The sequence below is a fragment of the Setaria italica genome, chromosome VI (genome assembly GCF_000263155.2).
Source record: "Setaria italica strain Yugu1 chromosome VI, Setaria_italica_v2.0, whole genome shotgun sequence".
Classification (NCBI taxonomy): domain Eukaryota; kingdom Viridiplantae; phylum Streptophyta; class Magnoliopsida; order Poales; family Poaceae; genus Setaria; species Setaria italica.
In genome coordinates, this window is record NC_028455.1 from 3,725,008 (window position 1) to 3,742,386 (window position 17,379).

The 17,379-nt window shown below is 44.2% G+C and overlaps 4 protein-coding genes across 4 annotated transcripts; 3 read left to right on the forward strand and 1 right to left on the reverse strand.

The window, feature by feature from the left end:
- Positions 1 to 1,793: 1,793 nt before the first annotated feature.
- LOC101764930 (cullin-3A) lies at positions 1,794 to 4,242 on the forward strand (the record flags this gene model as incomplete). The annotated part of the gene is given in 1 exon segment (XM_004974340.2): positions 1,794 to 4,242. A coding segment is annotated over 1 exon segment (2,042 nt), but the record flags the coding sequence as incomplete, so codon positions are not given.
- Positions 4,243 to 4,528: 286 nt separating this feature from the next.
- Positions 4,529 to 5,759, forward strand: LOC101775986 (V-type proton ATPase subunit D). Its single transcript, XM_012847075.3, has one exon. It carries the CDS (start codon positions 4,817 to 4,819, stop codon positions 5,630 to 5,632), a length of 816 nt encoding a protein of 271 aa, XP_012702529.1. The 5' UTR covers positions 4,529 to 4,816; the 3' UTR covers positions 5,633 to 5,759.
- A 61-nt stretch (positions 5,760 to 5,820) lies between these two features.
- Positions 5,821 to 8,390, reverse strand: LOC101775576 (haloacid dehalogenase-like hydrolase domain-containing protein 3). Its single transcript, XM_004972682.3, has 8 exons — positions 8,086 to 8,390; positions 7,894 to 7,976; positions 7,706 to 7,789; positions 7,275 to 7,350; positions 7,056 to 7,128; positions 6,856 to 6,929; positions 6,679 to 6,772; positions 5,821 to 6,502 (listed from the first exon to the last, which is right to left on the reverse strand). The coding sequence occupies exons 1-8, from the start codon at positions 8,315 to 8,317 to the stop codon at positions 6,436 to 6,438; spliced, it is 783 nt and encodes a 260-aa protein (XP_004972739.1). The 5' UTR covers positions 8,318 to 8,390; the 3' UTR covers positions 5,821 to 6,435.
- Positions 8,391 to 8,480: 90 nt separating this feature from the next.
- LOC101776393 (thyroid adenoma-associated protein homolog) lies at positions 8,481 to 17,283 on the forward strand. Its single transcript, XM_004972684.3, has 6 exons — positions 8,481 to 8,657; positions 8,812 to 8,905; positions 9,007 to 12,275; positions 12,879 to 13,138; positions 13,635 to 14,228; positions 14,762 to 17,283. The coding sequence occupies exons 3-6, from the start codon at positions 9,036 to 9,038 to the stop codon at positions 17,169 to 17,171; spliced, it is 6,504 nt and encodes a 2,167-aa protein (XP_004972741.1). The 5' UTR covers positions 8,481 to 8,657; positions 8,812 to 8,905; positions 9,007 to 9,035; the 3' UTR covers positions 17,172 to 17,283.
- The last annotated feature ends 96 nt before the right edge of the window (positions 17,284 to 17,379 follow it).

Genomic DNA, 17,379 nt, shown 5'->3' on the forward strand with positions numbered 1-17,379 from the left:
TTGTCATCAACTTGATCGCGACGGTTCTGAGCGGCTCCACGTGCACTCTCACAACTACAGGCGGAGCCCCCTCCCCGAGGGGGCCCTCAGCTTTAACAAAGTGTTTGTTGTCCCCCCCCCCCCCCCCCCCCCCCCCCCCCCCCCCCCCCCGGAATTTTCGTTCCCCCCCCTGTTCCGTCGGATTTGTTTCCCCCGGCGATTAGGTCGGCCCCGCTGTATGATCGATGATGATGGATCGGATTGCGGCGAAGGTTTCGATTGATTGATTGATGCGCTGATTGACGATCCCTGATTTATTTTTATAGTCGATCCTGTTTGTCTGCATGTGAGATGATGATATGCGTGAATGTTTCTGAACAGATTAATCTCGATTATTAGTGGTCTTTACTTGTTCGAAGGCTTGTCCTATATCCGTATTCTGTCATTATGATATTAGGATATTTTATCGATTCATTCATGCTTGCTCGAAGACGGATGTGCGTGTGCTGTTTAATTTTGGTAGAAACTAGATGCGCCCGTTTTGAACCTTTGGGATACATTAGAGCTGAACCGATGAGAACTGCCATGTAGAGTTGCATTAATATTATTTATTGTCTAGAGGGCTTGCGTTACGATCCCTTGTTCGTGTTACTTCCGTTACAATCCGTGCTTGTGTTCCTGTCCTTCCTAACTTGTTACCTTCTAGTTATATACATCTGTTATGTCCGGGTGTCCACGTGGCCAGGTTGTGTCATTAATTTGTTTACTGAACCCTGGAGAGTACACTATGGTGTTCCACCATGCTCTGCTAGGCGTCCTGCCATCCATGCATGGCTTGGTGTTATATGCTGGATTTGCTGTTATAATGTAAATATTTATTGTTAATTTCCAGCCTTACAAGGTGCTACTTGTATTTTGTTTCCAGTGCTAACCACTACGTAGGTGCCTAGGAGCCTAGGAGTTCTGGTGTGTAGTGCCTAGAGTCTTTGCTAAATCCTCTTGGAAACTAGGCTTTATGACTTCGTATACATGCTGGCTAATAGGATATGTAAGCTGGTCGTGTCTGTTTGTTTTGGAAAGGTTGATGCTTTTGGATAGTTGGCATTGATTTCTGAAATCTTCTCCCGTTAGCAATTCTTTCTTTTTTTGGCGAATAGGATATGTAAGCTGTGGTACCTATACTACCGTATCTCTGATCCATTTTTACCATTTAATGGCCGACTTTAAAGCCTTTGTTTCAGCATGTTGCAGCCTTTGAACTTTCCAAAATGCGTGCAAATACATCAGTGGTGTTATATTTAAATCTGTGGATAGAGCAAAATTGTTACACAACTCACAAATAATCATACTTCACGTACCTGTTCTAGGAAGTTCATGCGATTGATTCATCCTTGCACGTTATTGAACACAGCTTTGGCTAAACATTTCAAATTCTACTGTAAGTTTGCTGTCTAAATAGAGAAATGATTTCCTGTATGTTTGGTCTGTAGAACCTGTTCTCCTCAGGGCTTTTTACTGCTGCTGCGTTTATTTCAAATAGTTACGGTTTAAAAATCTGCTGCTAGATTTTTTTTAAACGTAGCAGAAGTACACATGATCTGGGTTCTTGGTATGGACATTGCATCTAGCTTATGAAACCAAGAAACATTACATTGCAATTGCATGAAAGAAACAAGGACTGACAACCCCAAGTCTGCTAGTTCTCTGCAAATATTTATTTTTCAAGATATCCTTGTTCTGTTGCTCATGTTGTTAATATATGTAGGAAATCACATATCTTTTAATGGTGAATATAATATTTTTCTTATATTATGACAGGACTGCTTATAACATGGTTCTGCACAAATTTGGTCCTAAGCTCTATGACAAACTCATAGAAAACATGAAAGAGCATCTTGAAGAGATGCGTACATGTGTAGAGGCTGCTCAAGGTGGTTTGTTCCTGGAAGAGTTGGAGAGAAAATGGAATGACCATAACAAGGCATTGACAATGATTAGAGACATCCTGATGTACATGGACAGGACTTACATTCCCACTAATAAAAAGACACCTGTCTTTGATCTTGGATTGGAGCTTTGGAGAGATACCATAGTTAGGTCTCCAATGATTCAGGGGAGGTTGCTTGACACACTTCTTGAACTCATACATAGAGAAAGGACCGGTGAAGTGATTAATAGATGCTTGATGAGGACTACAACTAAAATGTTGATGAATCTAGGGTCTTCTGTTTATCAGGATGATTTTGAAAGACCATTTCTTGAGGTGTCTGCTAGTTTCTACAGTGGTGAGTCGCAGCAATTCATTGATTGCTATTCTTGTGGTGACTATCTGAAGCTTGCCGAGAGGCGCCTCAGTGAAGAATCAGAGCGTGTTTCACAATATATGGATGTGAAAACAAATGAAAAAATTACTGCTGTTGTGGTGAAAGAGATGCTAGCAAATCACATGCAGAGGTTGATTCTTATGGAGAACTCAGGGCTTGTGAATATGCTTGTTGAAGACAGGTATGAAGACCTGACAAGGATGTACACTTTATTTAATCATGTACCTGATGGGCTCACAACGATTAGATCTGTGATGATGTCTCACATTAAGGATACTGGAAAGAGTCTGGTAACAGATCCAGAGAGACTAAAGGACCCTGTTGATTTTGTCCAGAGGCTTCTAAATGAGAAGGATAAGTATGACAATATCATCAACGTGTCATTTAACAGTGACAAGAGTTTCATGAATGCTCTGAATTCCTCATTTGAGCACTTCATCAACTTGAACAACAGATCCCCTGAGTTCATATCACTGTTTGTTGATGACAAACTGCGGAAAGGGGTGAAAGAGGCCAATGAGGAGGATCTTGAGACTGTCCTGGACAAGGTGATGATGCTGTTTAGGTACTTGCAAGAAAAGGATCTCTTTGAGAAGTATTACAAGCAACACTTGGCAAAGCGTCTTCTTTCTGGTAAGGCTACTTCTGATGATTCTGAGAGGAGCATGCTTGTGAAGCTGAAGACAGAATGTGGATACCAGTTTACCTCGAAGTTGGAGGGCATGTTCACTGATTTGAAGACCTCTCATGATACTACGCAAGGGTTTTATGCGTCTACCTCAGATCTGGCAGATTACCCCACAATATCTGTCCAGATACTCACCACTGGTTCATGGCCAACACAGCCCTGCAACACCTGCAACCTGCCCCCTGAGATAGTTGCTGTCTCTGAGAGGTTTCGGGCTTATTACCTTGGCACCCACAATGGCAGGAGGCTCACATGGCAAACAAACATGGGGAATGCTGACATCAAAGCAACATTTGGAAATGGCAGCAAGCATGAATTGAATGTCTCAACTTACCAGATGTGCGTTCTCATGCTGTTCAACTCATCAGATGTCCTGACTTACCGTGAAATCGAGCAGTCTACAGCAATACCAGCTGCTGACCTGAAGCGATGCCTCCAGTCACTGGCTCTCGTGAAGGGTAAGCAAGTCCTGCGGAAGGAGCCCATGAGCAGGGACATTGCTGATGACGACAGCTTCTCTGTGAATGACAAGTTCACCAGCAAGCTGTTCAAGGTGAAGATTGGCACTGTGGTGGCACAGAAGGAGACAGACCCTGAGAAGCTGGAGACCCGCCAGCGGGTCGAGGAGGACCGGAAGCCGCAGATTGAGGCGGCCATTGTGCGGATCATGAAGTCGAGGCGGGTCCTGGACCACAACAGCATCATGACGGAGGTGACGAAGCAGCTGCAGCCCCGTTTCCTGCCCAACCCTGTGGTGATCAAGAAGCGGATCGAGTCCCTCATTGAGCGTGAGTTCCTGGAGCGGGACAAGACGGACAGGAAGATGTACCGCTATCTTGCCTAGAACCACCTCCCTTGCGCCGCGCATATTTCAATTTTATGCTACCCACCAATATCATATAAACAGACCTTGATCCATGTACTTATGCAAGAAGGAATTGGGTCTCTTCCCCCCCCTGCACCCCGTGACGGTTCTAGTTTAAACTGGTTTTTGCGGCGTTCGTCCAGGTGGTAGCTAGTTAGCTTCTCTATGTGACATGTTGCGCTGGTTTACATGTTAATGGTGATAGATTTAAATCTCGCTGTATGTTCATTTGATGTTTGTTGCTTCAGAATTGCGGTCCGATCGCTGTCATGGCCTGCTTTTTTCTGGCTTGATAGCTGGTTCGATCTCGCTGAAATGATGCCTGGATGATGTTCTACTAAATTATTACTATACACTTTGCAATGCTAAGTGGCAGGTACTGTCCATTGCCAGCGGTGTGCAGCTTCCGGAAGTGTGTTCCAACTTGCATGCCTCTCACTGCAACATCTGTAAGGCATGTTTTTGTTTGTACTGGATTGCGATTTGTGACTAGAAAAATTGATGAATTACTTATTTCTACTGATTAATAATGGAAAAAATTCACGGATTTACCAAGTTTTTTTTTAAGAACAGGTAAAGTGACCACACCTTGCAACACCCAGATAAGCAAATTTTAAGTTGCGTTGAGACTTGTGAGACCCTTGTTTGTAATGAAAAATGAAAAAGCTCGTCTCCTTGATTTTGTTTGTTCCATTTTATGAATTTAGAACAATTTCAGCATTGCAAATACTCAAGTTCCCGTGTATGCCCAGGAATCGGCATCGCTTTCAGTTTTTCCTGAAGCATCGCGACGCCACGCTGCCACGCTCGACACAGTCAAATCATGCAACGCTCACGTAGGACTGTACACATATATGGGCACGATGAACATGGAGGACGACACAAGGCAGCCTCTAAGAAAGAAGCGTGTGATCGTCTCCGGCGAGCCTAGGTAGCAACTAGTCCGGCGGCGCGGGCGGGATGGCGGGGCAGGGGCAGCGGCTGAACGTGGTGCCGACGGTGACGACGCTGGGCGTGGTGAAGGCGCGCCTCGCCGGCGCCACCCGCGGCCACGCGCTGCTCAAGAAGAAGTCGGACGCGCTCACCGTCCAGTTCCGCGCCATCCTGAAGCGCATCGTCTCCGCCAAGGACGCCATGGGCGATGCCATGCGCGCCGCCTCGCTCTCCCTCGCCGAGGCGCTCTACGCCGCCGGCGCGCCGGTCCGCCACGCCGTGCAGCAGTCCGTCTCCGGCCCCGCCGCGCTCCGCGTCCGCGCGCACCAGGACAACATTGCCGGTGTCCGCCTCCCCCGCTTCGAGAGCTACCTATCTGACGGCGGCGCTGCCGGAGGAGCGTCGTCGTCGTCGCCGGTGGCGTCGCTGGCGGGGCTCGCCGGCGGCGGGCAGCAGGTGGCGGCGTGCCGGGCGGCGCACGCGCGGGCGCTGGAGGTGCTGGTGGAGCTGGCGTCGCTGCAGACGTCGTTCCTGACGCTGGACGTGGCGATCAAGACGACCAACCGGCGCGTGAACGCGCTGGAGAACGTGGTGAAGCCGCGCCTGGAGAACACCATTACCTACATCCGGGGGGAGCTCGACGAGCACGAGCGGGAGGAGTTCTTCCGCCTCAAGAAGATCCAGGCGAACAAGCGGCGGGCGCTCGAGCAGCAGAAGGAGGCCGCCGCGCACTACGCCGAGGAGAAGGCCGCCGGCGAGGTCATGCTCAAGCGCGGCGTCTCCATGGACACCGCCGCCAGCATGCTCGACAACGGCGACAGGGACGAGGACATCATCTTCTGATCCCTCCACCCGGCTGCACAACGTCTATTTATATGATATACGGACTACTTGTTACCAGGAGTCTGTCAATGCATATGCAAGTCTTGTGATAATAATCTTGAGCCTGGAGGCTCCGTGTAGATGCCATTTCTGCATGAAGATCGATGTGCTCAACGCGCAGCAGCTGTATTTTGCATGCATTTCACATGTTTGTGTCACCGGTTCATGCTTAAAAATAATAATATTTACTTGCAAATTACATAGCCAGAACTCATGACTGATGACTCATCACTCATTTGCTCATCAACTCTATTTTTTCATCGCTGTATGACAGTCAACAGTACTTTTATTCATACGATTAGCTTATTTCGTGAAGGGGCATTTGTGTTCATACCCCTGCTTTGAAGTGTAAATATGATTTTGCCCTCATTTTATCAACTTTGTGATTTTACCCAACTATTCACAAGTCAATACGATTTTACCCCCAGTCAATGGTCAAAACAGGGGCAAATACGCAAAGACCAAGGGCAAAATCGCATTGACCCAACTATTCACAAGTCAATGCGATTTTACCCCCAGTCAATGGTCAAAACAGGGGCAAATACGCAAAGACCAAGGGCAAAATCGCATTGACTTGTGAATAGGTGAGGGCAAAATCACAAAGTTCAAAAAATGGGGGTAAAAATACAATTGCACTTCAAAGTAGGGGCAAGATAAAAAAAAAACTTTCATCGAACGCAGAATGGAAAGGTCAACAATGGACGATTTTGGGGTGAAAAAAAAAGGGCTGCCGTGACGTGGCCACAAACATGCCAAATCCGCACTCATTGATCATCTGTTAGAATCCGGTACCGAATCTCAGAAAATGTCTTCAGATCAGCACCCCACAGCCTAAAGTAGTTGCAGCAGGAAAAAAAATGACAATAGTAATCAGCGAACTAATCAGTCAATCACATTTAAACAAATGAAAGATTTAACACTTTATTTTTTATAAAATAACACTTAACATGGTTGAAATATGATATCTGCATTGCCAAGGGAATCACGAAGGAGAAGAGACTGCATACCAGCACTCAAGTCCTATACCATTTGCACCTGCCTTGTCTGCAGTTTCATCATCTCCTACATGCACTGCCTTGCTGGCGTCCACACCAATTTGATCTGAATAACAGAAAATAAGAACATTTCTTCATTCTACAGAAAATTTCCATAATTTTCAACAGACCAAATTCTACTTTTTTTACCTAATGCTATCTTGAAGATCTCTGGAGCAGGTTTCTCGTACCCAACCTCTGATGATACCACAATGGCATCAAACCTGGAGAGCTCAAGATCTGTTAACATATAACCATTACTTGCAAATAATAATACATGTATATATGTAAAAAAAATCATACTCAAGTCCAACTGAAGTCTGAATAAGATGGTGTTCGTAGGTACTTACATATCAGAGACATTGAGGTCCTTAAGCAATTTCCTTAGCCTTGTATCAAAGTTAGATACAACAGCTAGCTTAACTGAAATTGAGACACATCAATGTCAGCCATTTGTGCTGATAGAGTAGAATAAGATAAGGGGCTGGATGTGGAAAACTAGAAATTAAATTGCAGTAAACAACTGGAGAATTGAAGATTAACAGCTGAAAACAGAACAAGGGCTTGACCTCCAGCATCCTTCAGCTCACGAAGTATTGTGTCTGCTCCATCAGGCAAACACCAAGCATCTCCATGGGCATAGTACTAAAAGATAGAATAATACATTCATCAGCCACACACAGTCTGTGTTTGAAAATTCAACATCAATAAATTGGAATGTTTCCTTCAACTGAAAAGTCGAATGGTATTTGAGAGTGAATTTTGCCTGGGCTATTGTTCACTAACAGCATATTCAGAACACTGATTACTCGCTCAACTTCATCGTCATAGGATGTGAGATCACGGATTTCTTTAAGCAGATACAGAACACCAGAATACGTACTCAAATACTCCAATAAACATTCATTCACAAACAAAGCATTCATCCAAACAGCCATAGCGACAAATTATAAGACTACACACAATTCACAGAAGACCAAGAACAAGACTGGGGTAATACCTGATACACTTCTTCGAAATAATCATCATCAGTGCAATTGGTTGCTTCTGCTACGACAATTCTCCAGAATGGCCTCCCATCTCCCTGCAATTACATTCCAAATCAAACACATCATCACCTCGAGAGCAGCAGAAACCACAGTTCTCCAAACTTGCGAATGCAATTCCTGTGCGTCTAATGTCCGTTACCTGGTACCTGAGCGTCTTCGGCCATGGCGCCGAGAAGGCCCGCTTGAACCCCTCCATGATGCCCTTCTCAGGCTTCGTCACACCTGGAGAGCGACCAACGTCAGGAACACCGAGTGCTCGACGAAATGGCGGGGAGGGACATCGAAGGGGAGGTACGTGCGAGAAAGATGGGTCCTCTGGAGGCATACTAACCGTAGCGGCGGCCGATGGAGGCGTAGGTCTCGGCAACCGGCCGCGCTACCTGCAGCAGCGTGCCGCCGGCGTCGAGCAGCAGCCCGCCGTACGCTGGCGCCCGCCCGCCGCCCCCAGCGCTCGCTGCCACCAGACGCCGCGCCATGCCTGAGCGGGATAGAGCGCCACGGAGTGCCGCCGGAGCCCGCCGGAGGAGGGGACAGCGCGCCGCCGCCGCGGTGGCGGGCGGCATCTCCAAAGAAGGAAGCGTTCGCCGGCGAGTCCGCAGGAGATGCGAGGCCTCGAGTGCGCGCCGCGAATCTCAAAGCAAGCAGGGGGTTGGGGGCGGCAAGGCAAGGGGCATTTTGGTCAGATCGAAGCAGCAAACCCTCGGGAGGGGGAGAGAGAGAGAAATCAAAGACCAAACCCTAAACCCCCGCGCCCGCCTCCTCTCGCTGCAGCAGCCAGCCAGCGGGGAGCTCGCACGGCGTAGCCTCTTGCTGCGCTCGGTGGCCGCCTGATCCCGCTTGCTCTTCATCGGGTTCCCCAGCTGCTGCACTCGCCGGGCGCCGCCGCCCACCAGGAATCTAAAGGTTATTCACTTGCCGATTCTCCCTGCCCTTGAGACATCTGATTACTGTTCATTGTACTAGCAGTGGAAGGCGCGTTCTAATTCAGCCCAAGTAGTTCTTTGTTGTGTTTGCGCGGATGGAAATTAACTGAATGAGCTTTGCTGTGATTTGTTAGGGAGGAAGATTTTTTATTTTTGGTAGAGGGACAAGCTTTTACTTTTATTTCAATTCGTGGAGGAAGGTTTCTGGTGGAGCTGTACTGATTTCAGGTGAATCAATGGGCTTTCTCTTCTCTTTGTATGCCTTTTTAATAGTCCAATTTGATTTTGCTGGAAGCTTCAATTTTTTTTTGTTCATTGTTATCCTGCAGATTGAGAGAGGGGCTAATTTGGGGGAAGAATGTCGGCAAAGTGGCGGTCACTGCAGCACCGGCACCGGTACACCTACACCTCAATTGTGTTCCCCAAGCACTACCTTGAGGCACTAGCTCTCGTGCAGGCTGATGTCACATCGTCCAATTTCTTTGTCCAATTGAACAACTTGATCTCCTTGACCTCCACCTACTCACAAGTGGTTGCAGTCAAAGACCTTGCCTCAGCATATGTGCAGTTTCTGTCTGCTCCAGGGACTCCTGATGATGCGGTGCTTGCCGCTACAAAACTTTATCTGGAGATCCTCTTCCTTGAGAACTCCCTCCCTCTCCACCGGACGCTCATATCGGTGCTCGCTAAGTGCAAGAAATTCTCCCCAGTGATCAGTGAGTGCTTTGCCCTGCTCTGCGAGGAGTATGGTGGCTCTGGTAGTAAAGCAAAGAAGAGATTTTTGGTATCTCGGGCAGCCTTGTCGCTGATTGGGTACCCAAAGTTGGGATTTTTGGATGAGGCGGTAGAGAGGTGTGCAGAGATCATGGCACTGGATGTTGTTGATGGGCTTGATGGAGTGACTAGAGACATTGGTGCAGGTTCACGGCCATCTCCAGTCGTCATGGAGCAGTGCCAGGAGGCCATGTCTTGCATGTACTACTTGCTGCAGCGGTACCCATCTAAGTTTACTGGCCTCGACAAAGCATCAAGTGTCTTCAAGAGTTCTGTTAGGACAATACTATCTGTTCTCAAGTCATCTGCCTTTTCAAGGGATTGCCTGGTGGCCTCTGGAGTGAGCTTCTGTGCTGCAATTCAGGTTTTCATGGGTGCGGAGGAGATTTGCTGGTTTATTTCTCAAGGTCTTTATGGCATCTGTGCAGATCATGAAGATAGAAAAGATCTATCTGTGCGTGATGTGCTTTCTGACTTTGATCTGTGCGAAGAAATCAGTCATCTTTCTGTTTTGAGTAGACTCTGTTTGCTAAGAGGTATTTTGACATCTATTCCAAGGACAGTACTCAACATACGCCAACTTCATTCCGGTGGATCTTTATGGACTGTATTATATGATGGGATTTTACCTGAGCTTTGCAAGCATTGTGAGAACCCAATTGATAGCCACTTCAATTTTCATGCTCTTACAGTGACACAAATATGTTTGCAGCAGATAAAGACTTCTGTTTTAGCTGATTTCACTGACTTCTCTGGGGACTATAAGCCTTTCTCAATAAATGTTATCAACCGTATATTGAGAATCATATGGCGCAACCTGGAAGATCCTTTGAGTCAGACAGTAAAACAGGTGCATTTAATCTTTGATCTCCTATTGGACATTGAATCATGTATTCCATTAGAAGACTATGAACACAACAACAAATTGTTCCTGAGCAATATTGCAAATGATTTACTTCGCCTGGGTCCGCGATGTAAAGGGAGATATGTACCTTTGGCTTCTTTGACAAAGCGATTGGGTGCCAAATCTCTTCTAAGATTGAAACCAAACCTGCTTTCAGAAACAGCTTATGCATACATAGAGGATGATGTTTGTTGTGCTGCGACAACATTTCTAAAATCCTTCCTGGAGACATTAAGAGATGAATGCTGGAATGATGACGGTGTCGATCAAGGGTACGATGCCTTCAGAGTTTTGTGCTTGCCTCCTTTGATGCGGGGACTTGTATCCGGAAATTCAAAACTGCGTTCCAACTTGAATACTTATGCTCTACCTGCTCTTATTGAAGTAGATACAGATAGCATATTCACAATGCTTGGGTTCATCTCAGTTGGCCCGAGCGCAAAGGCAACTGAACTAGATATTGTTTTGAAGAATGATCAGTGTATAGCTGCACTGGTTTCACTGCTCAAAGTCTCTCGAAATCTAGCTCTTGTTGAAGGGGACATTGATTTGGATCCTGATAAATTGTCACAGCCTCAGAAAGAGGATGACAGGGGTGCTGCAGTTATATCTGTTAGAGGGATTAATGTTACAGTGCCTGTTAATTGGTTTGCTTTGGCACTGACACACAATGATGAAAGTCTCCGTATAGATGCTGCTGAGTCTCTCTTTCTAAATCCGAAGACATCAAGTCTTCCATCCTCCTTGGAACTGAGCTTGCTTAAAGAGGCAGTCCCATTGAATATGCGTTGTAGCTCAACTGCATTTCAAATGAAATGGACAAGTTTATTTCGGAAGTTTTTTGCTAGGGTGCGAACAGCACTTGACAGACAGGTAAAGCAGGGGTCATGGATTCCATCTTCAACAGCTAGTGTTAAAGGAGCTGATTCTGTTGATGCTGCTAATGCTGCTGTTACCCAGAGGGCTGAAGATCTGTTCCAATTCATGAAGTGGCTGAGCTCCTTTCTGTTTAACTCTTGTTACCCCTCGGGCCCTTATGAAAGGAAAACAATTGCAATGGAGCTTATTCTTACACTATTAGATGTATGGCCTATTTGCCGTTCTGAAGGGAAGAACGATCTTTATCCTTACAATGACAGCATAATATTGCCAGATTCAACAATTTCATTTGTAGGATCTATAATTGATAGCTGGGACAGGCTCAGGGAAAACTCTTTTCGCATTCTGCTGCAGTTTCCAACACCACTTCCTGGAATTTCTTCTAGTTTATCCATAAATGATGTTATCAGATGGGCAAAAACACTTGTGCTAAGCCCACGAGTCCGGGAAAGTGATGCCGGTGCGTTGACCTTCCGTCTTATATTTAGGAAGTATGTTGTGGAGCTTGGATTCATTCTTGTGTTTTCTAAAGAAAGTGATTGCCTTGAATGTTACACACAATCTACTAATGGAGATACAAAAGCTGTTACTAGTCAAAACCCAGTTGCACAGTATATTTCTGCTCTCATTCAATGGCTCTGTACTGTTGTCGAAGAGGGTGAGCGGGATCTTTCTGAAGCATGCAAGAAAAGCTTTGTTCATGGAGTTCTTCTTACCCTGCGCTACACATTCGATGAGCTGGATTGGAACTCTGAGGTAGTGCAATCGGGCGTTTCTGAAATGAGGTGCCTGGTAGAAAGGGTGCTTCAACTCATAATGCGTGTAACTTCGCTGGCTCTCTGGGTGGTTTCTTCTGATGCATGGTATATGCCATACGATATGGATGACATGATTGATGATGGTTCCTTCCTCTCAGATATATATGAGGAGGATCAACGTACTACTGGTTCAGAAAAAGAAGAGAAGAATGCAAAACCAGGGAGTAATGGCAAACCAGCCGATCAGGTTGTTATGGTTGGTTGTTGGCTTGCTATGAAAGAGGTAATGAGTTCATTCCTTACCATATATTCTCCTTTAGTTTCCAACAGATTCATTTTTCTTACTCCACAAGAGCTTCAGGAGTTGGTTTGTCGTGTTGAAGGGCTAGCTTAATTAGCCCAGGTCTGGTTGTTTGATTTATTTCTTTTCAGGTGGGTTATCTCATAATTTTCTGGCAACCTCATCATATCTCCTATTAGAGGTATGGCGGAGATATGGTTGCTATTGTAAGGGACCGTTTTTCTTTCTCTATAATATAAAGATAGACAGCTCTCCTTCGTGTTCGAGAAAAAAAAAAGATATACTATAATTGTGATCTACAGATATACCAGATATACTATAATTGTGATCTGAGTAAGTTATGAACCCCTATTTTCTAGTAGGGAGGTTTTCAGAAAATATTGCTTCTGACCACTGGAATGTTGCATTTATTGAAAGGTTTTCTCGCCCAGCTTTAGGCTACAATTTTTATTAATTCATTAGATTGACAACTTATTTCAAGAAGTTGCATACTTTATTTCAGTTTCATATTACAGTTGCAATGCAGTTCCCTTATTGTGTTTAATTGTCTTTTCTATGATGTAACTTTTCCATTTGCCATTTCAGGTTAGCCTACTTTTTGGTACCATCATCAGGAAAATTCCATTGCCTGGCTGTTCTCATTCAAATTCATCTCAGGATGGCTTGCTTGACAGTACTGAGGAAACAAGCATGTCAGAAGAAATTCTTGACGTCGGGCAGCTGGAGACAATGGGTGACCATTTTTTACAAGTTCTTCTTAAAATGAAGCATAATGGTGCAATAGATAAGACTAGGGCTGGGCTTACTGCCCTTTGCAATCGTCTCCTCTGCTCAAATGATTCAAGGTATGTTGAATGCTCACTGAGGCCATTCGCTGAATCGCTTCATGTAAAGAATGGGATTTCATGTGCCTAAACCAGCTAGAGTTCTTGTTTACATTCAAAATTTTTAATCCCTGTTTTTGTTAGCAAACCTCCAAATGTTTCATCACTTGTGGTACAATCGTATCTCATGAATAAATTTAGTCATATGATGATGCATATATACATTGACCCTAGACACCAATAAATTTGCTACATTCTGAAGGCTGAAATTCTGAACTGTCAAATGAAAACTTTGCCTTCTAACAGATACGAATCACATATTGTGGTAATGGAGCCATGGCTTAATAGACATTAGTATTTCAGTGTGATTTTTATTGAACCTGATTCTAGATTTGCATGCGTGTGTGGTACTTGAGTTGAATTAAACTAGGATATACAGTTGTGTACTATGTGTAATGTAACCTTTTGATAACTTGTATCCTTCTTTCTGAGGATCTTTATGTGTCTTCATGTACAGGCTATGCCAAATGACAGAATCGTGGATGGTGCTACTAATGGATAGGACAATTGCTAAAGGGCAAACTGTAGATGATTTGCTAAGAAGGAGTGCAGGAATACCTGCTGCATTTATTGCCCTGTTCCTCGCAGAGCCGGAAGGAACTCCAAAGAAGCTACTTCCAAGGGCACTAGAATGGTTGATAGAATTTGCTAAGACATCTTTAGCTAATTTTCAGAAAGACAACCACCAGAAGTCTGGAATAACGAGAGATGGCGTTGGAGAGCTATGTGAATCGGAATCAGGAACTACCGCAAGTGCACATTCTAATGGGAATCTATCTAAAAGCCGAGATGAGGGTGTTGTTCCCACTGTGCATGTGTTCAATGTGCTTAGAGCTGCCTTTAATGATGCAAATTTGGCAACCGACACTTCTGGTTTCAGTGCTGAGGCAACAATAGTTGCAATTCACGCATTTTCATCTCCCTACTGGGAAGTGCGCAATGCAGCTTGCCTTGCATACACTGCACTGGTCCGTCGCATGGTTGGATTTTTGAATGTGCAGAAACGTGAATCAGCACGACGGTCATTAACTGGCCTTGAATTCTTCCACAGGCAAGTTGAATACATTTCAATATGGTTTGCTATGTAGCAATTGTGGTCATTTGATGTATACTGCATTACTTTTATTTGTGTTAAACATGAATTTTATTTGTTGGGTAACCTTTTTGCTGGTTCAACACTTCAGTCTTGTCTACATGATACTAAATACATGTTTTAGCCTTCCCAGCTTCTCTCAAAATACATGCCATCTTTCTAGGCATTTTCCCCTATTTTCTTTCTTTCTTGCCCTTGCTAAATAAATGCTATCACTCTCACAAACAAATGGCATGTCTCTTTCCAACGTAAAATGTAGGGCAACATTTGATCCACTTTCTCAATCCTTGTGCACAACTCTCAAATGACATGTATCTTGAACTGGATGGAGTATATTAGTGAATCAAGAGAAAAGGAATTTGGCATCATCTCAGTTATTTTTTTTATCATGCTTGTTTTTAGTGAAACAATTATATTCAAAGTGCTCGGATTATTTTTCAATTCAGTAGGTGGATTCATCTGTTTAATTGAAATGTGCTTTTGTTATGTAGGTACCCAGCACTTCATCCTTTCCTTTCTAGTGAACTGAGAATTGCAACTGAGCTGCTAGCTGGTGGAGTTTCTAGCGATTTGGAGTCACATATTGTGAAAGCCATACACCCTAGCTTGTGTCCTATTCTTATTCTTCTATCAAGGCTGAAGCCATCGCCTATAAGCTGTGGAACTGATGATTCTTTAGATCCTTTTTTGCTTTTGCCTTTCATCCAAAGATGCGCTACCCAGAGTAACTACAGGGTTCGTGTCCTTGCATCAAGGGCGTTAATTGGTTTGGTATCTAATGAGAGACTGCAGCAAGTTGTTAGTGATATACTGGGTAATTTGCCTAATGTAAATCATGAAGTTTCCCCAAGTGTTCAGCTTTCTGACCCTCCCATATCAGCTAATATGGAAAATGGAAATTTACTTCGGTTTTCAAAGTCCTTTTCATTCAATTCTATCCATGGCCTTTTGCTGCAGCTGTCTTCTCTTCTGGATAACAACTTTAGAGGCCTGACAGATAGTAGCAAGAAAGATCAGATTATTGGCCAACTAATTGAGGTTCTGTCAAGATGTTCTTGGCTTGGCAGCACCAAATTATGCTCATGCCCTGTCGTAAGTACATCTTACTTGCGGGTGTTGGATCTCGTGCTTGATGTTGCAAGGACAGGGAAAAGCAGACATACTGAAGTCATCCAGACACTGCTGTTAGAGTTGAGCTCCCAGTGCTTGAACAGTGCCGTATCAACCCGGTATGCATTCCATGATCCAACCCGGATTGAACTTCAACAACAAGCAACTGAATCATTTTTCAGCTGTGTTGGTCTTTCTAAGAGAAATGATGAAGCTTCCGAGGAAGATGTACAGCTCCAAATACTTGGTGAACACACTTCAAACATTTCAGCGATGCCTGGGGAGGTCTCCCTACCTGAACTACACAAGGAGATTATGTCATGTCTCACTGAACCTATGTACGATGTTAGAATTACAGTGCTGAAGAGGATTCTTCAGCTCACAAAATCAATCAGATATGGCCATAGTAAAAACATTTTGCGCCAATGGGCAGGAGCTAATCTGCAGCCTGTGTTAATGGAACGGTTATTTGCGGAAGAACACCCAAAGTGCCTTTACTATAATCTAAAGATCATCTTTTTGTGGAACATGGAATCCCCATTCAACAATGGAGAAGATTCTGGAACAATTTTATCCTTCTGGGACAGATTAGTTCATTTGAACAGCACCATGTCACATGCAAAAACCAGAGAAATAATTCTATGTTGCATGGGTATGTGCATGAAATGGTTCGCTAAATTACTCAGGAATGGTCTTCCAATGGTTGGACTCAAGACAAGTGAGCTCTCTGCATCCTTTGTCAGAATCAATGAAGGAAATAGATTGTCTGATGCCATGCTTGGAGTAAACTTCTTTGTTACTCTCGTCAAGAACCAAAGTGCGCCATCAGAAACTGTGAATGCTCGACGTGCTGCTGCTGAGGCAATTGTTGCTTCTGGTCTTCTTGAAGAAGCAAGCTTCGTTGCTTCATCTGTGTCGAACTTGTGCTTCCCTTCTGAATGTGATGAGGGCCATATCAAAAAGAAATGCATGGAAGCTAGTGTTTCTGAATTTATCAGTATTTATGCATGCAAGATACTTGACTTATGGTTCATATGCATTCAGTTGTTGGAGGATGAAGATGCCTATCTGAGACAAAACCTAGCAAAGAACATTCAGAACATAATCGCAAATGGTTCAGCTAGTAACTTCTGTGATGATTCCACACCACTGCAAGTTGATAGAGTCATTGAATTGAGCTTTGATTATCTCACTTCTTTGTTTGGCCCCTGGTTGAAATACATCGAGTATTTGTTAAGGATAGTCTTAGATACTGGAAACACTCTGAACTCCCGTGAGGATTTGGTCCGTCAGATATTTGATAAAGAAATAGATAACCATCATGAGGAAAAGCTGTTGATATGCCAAATCTGCTGTTTTAATATTCAGAAGCTTTTGCAGTCCAAATATCAGATGGAAACAGGAGGAAAAACTGAATCGTTCCTGCAGAACTGGCGGGAGAGATTTTTGAGCCAACTCACATTGCTGACTAGTGGCTATCTTGAGAAAGAGGGGAAAATTGATTGGATTGGCGGCATAGGTAACCATAAGGATGTGTTCATATCAGTTTATGCAGATCTGTTAGGCTTGTATGTGCTTGCACCATCAGGTTCTCTGGAACATCAGGACAGTCATGCAACTTATTTGCAAGAATTTTCAAACCTTGATGGGTTTATCAAACCATTCCTCAAGAACCCTCTGATATCTAACCTTTATGTTCTTGTAAAACTATCACATGAGAGGTTAAGATGCCCAGATAAGCCAGAGGACCAAATGGCCTCAAGTTTTGACCCATATTTTCTTATCAGATGAGTTTTGCTCATGTAAAAACTAATTATTCTTCATTGTTATTCTTCTGTTGTAACATTCTAATTATAATTGTTTCTTTAATATAAATTTACCATTCTACAGATTATTTGCTCAATGCCCCCTAGCTCAGTGAGCTGTGTTACATTTTACGCATCAGAGTTTTGCAGTGTATTGGATGTGGAAATGAAGGCTAATGTCAGGGCTTCTCCCT

What these genes read in the sequence shown, in the direction of transcription:
- LOC101775576 (XM_004972682.3), bottom strand. Translation starts at nt 8,317, where the DNA reads ATGCCGCCCGCCACCGCGGCGGCGGCGCGCTGTCCCCTCCTCCGGCGG. An exon ending in TGAGCTGAAGGATGCTGGAG is followed by an intron (nt 7,129 to 7,274) that starts GTCAAGCCCTTG and finishes TCTCAATTTCAG; the next exon opens with TTAAGCTAGCTGTTGTATCT. An exon ending in GATCTTCAAGATAGCATTAG is followed by an intron (nt 6,773 to 6,855) that starts GTAAAAAAAGTA and finishes TCTGTTATTCAG; the next exon opens with ATCAAATTGGTGTGGACGCC.
- LOC101775986 (XM_012847075.3), top strand. Translation starts at nt 4,817, where the DNA reads ATGGCGGGGCAGGGGCAGCGGCTGAACGTGGTGCCGACGGTGACGACG.
- LOC101776393 (XM_004972684.3), top strand. Translation starts at nt 9,036, where the DNA reads ATGTCGGCAAAGTGGCGGTCACTGCAGCACCGGCACCGGTACACCTAC. An exon ending in GTTGGCTTGCTATGAAAGAG is followed by an intron (nt 12,276 to 12,878) that starts GTAATGAGTTCA and finishes TTGCCATTTCAG; the next exon opens with GTTAGCCTACTTTTTGGTAC. An exon ending in CTCTGCTCAAATGATTCAAG is followed by an intron (nt 13,139 to 13,634) that starts GTATGTTGAATG and finishes CTTCATGTACAG; the next exon opens with GCTATGCCAAATGACAGAAT.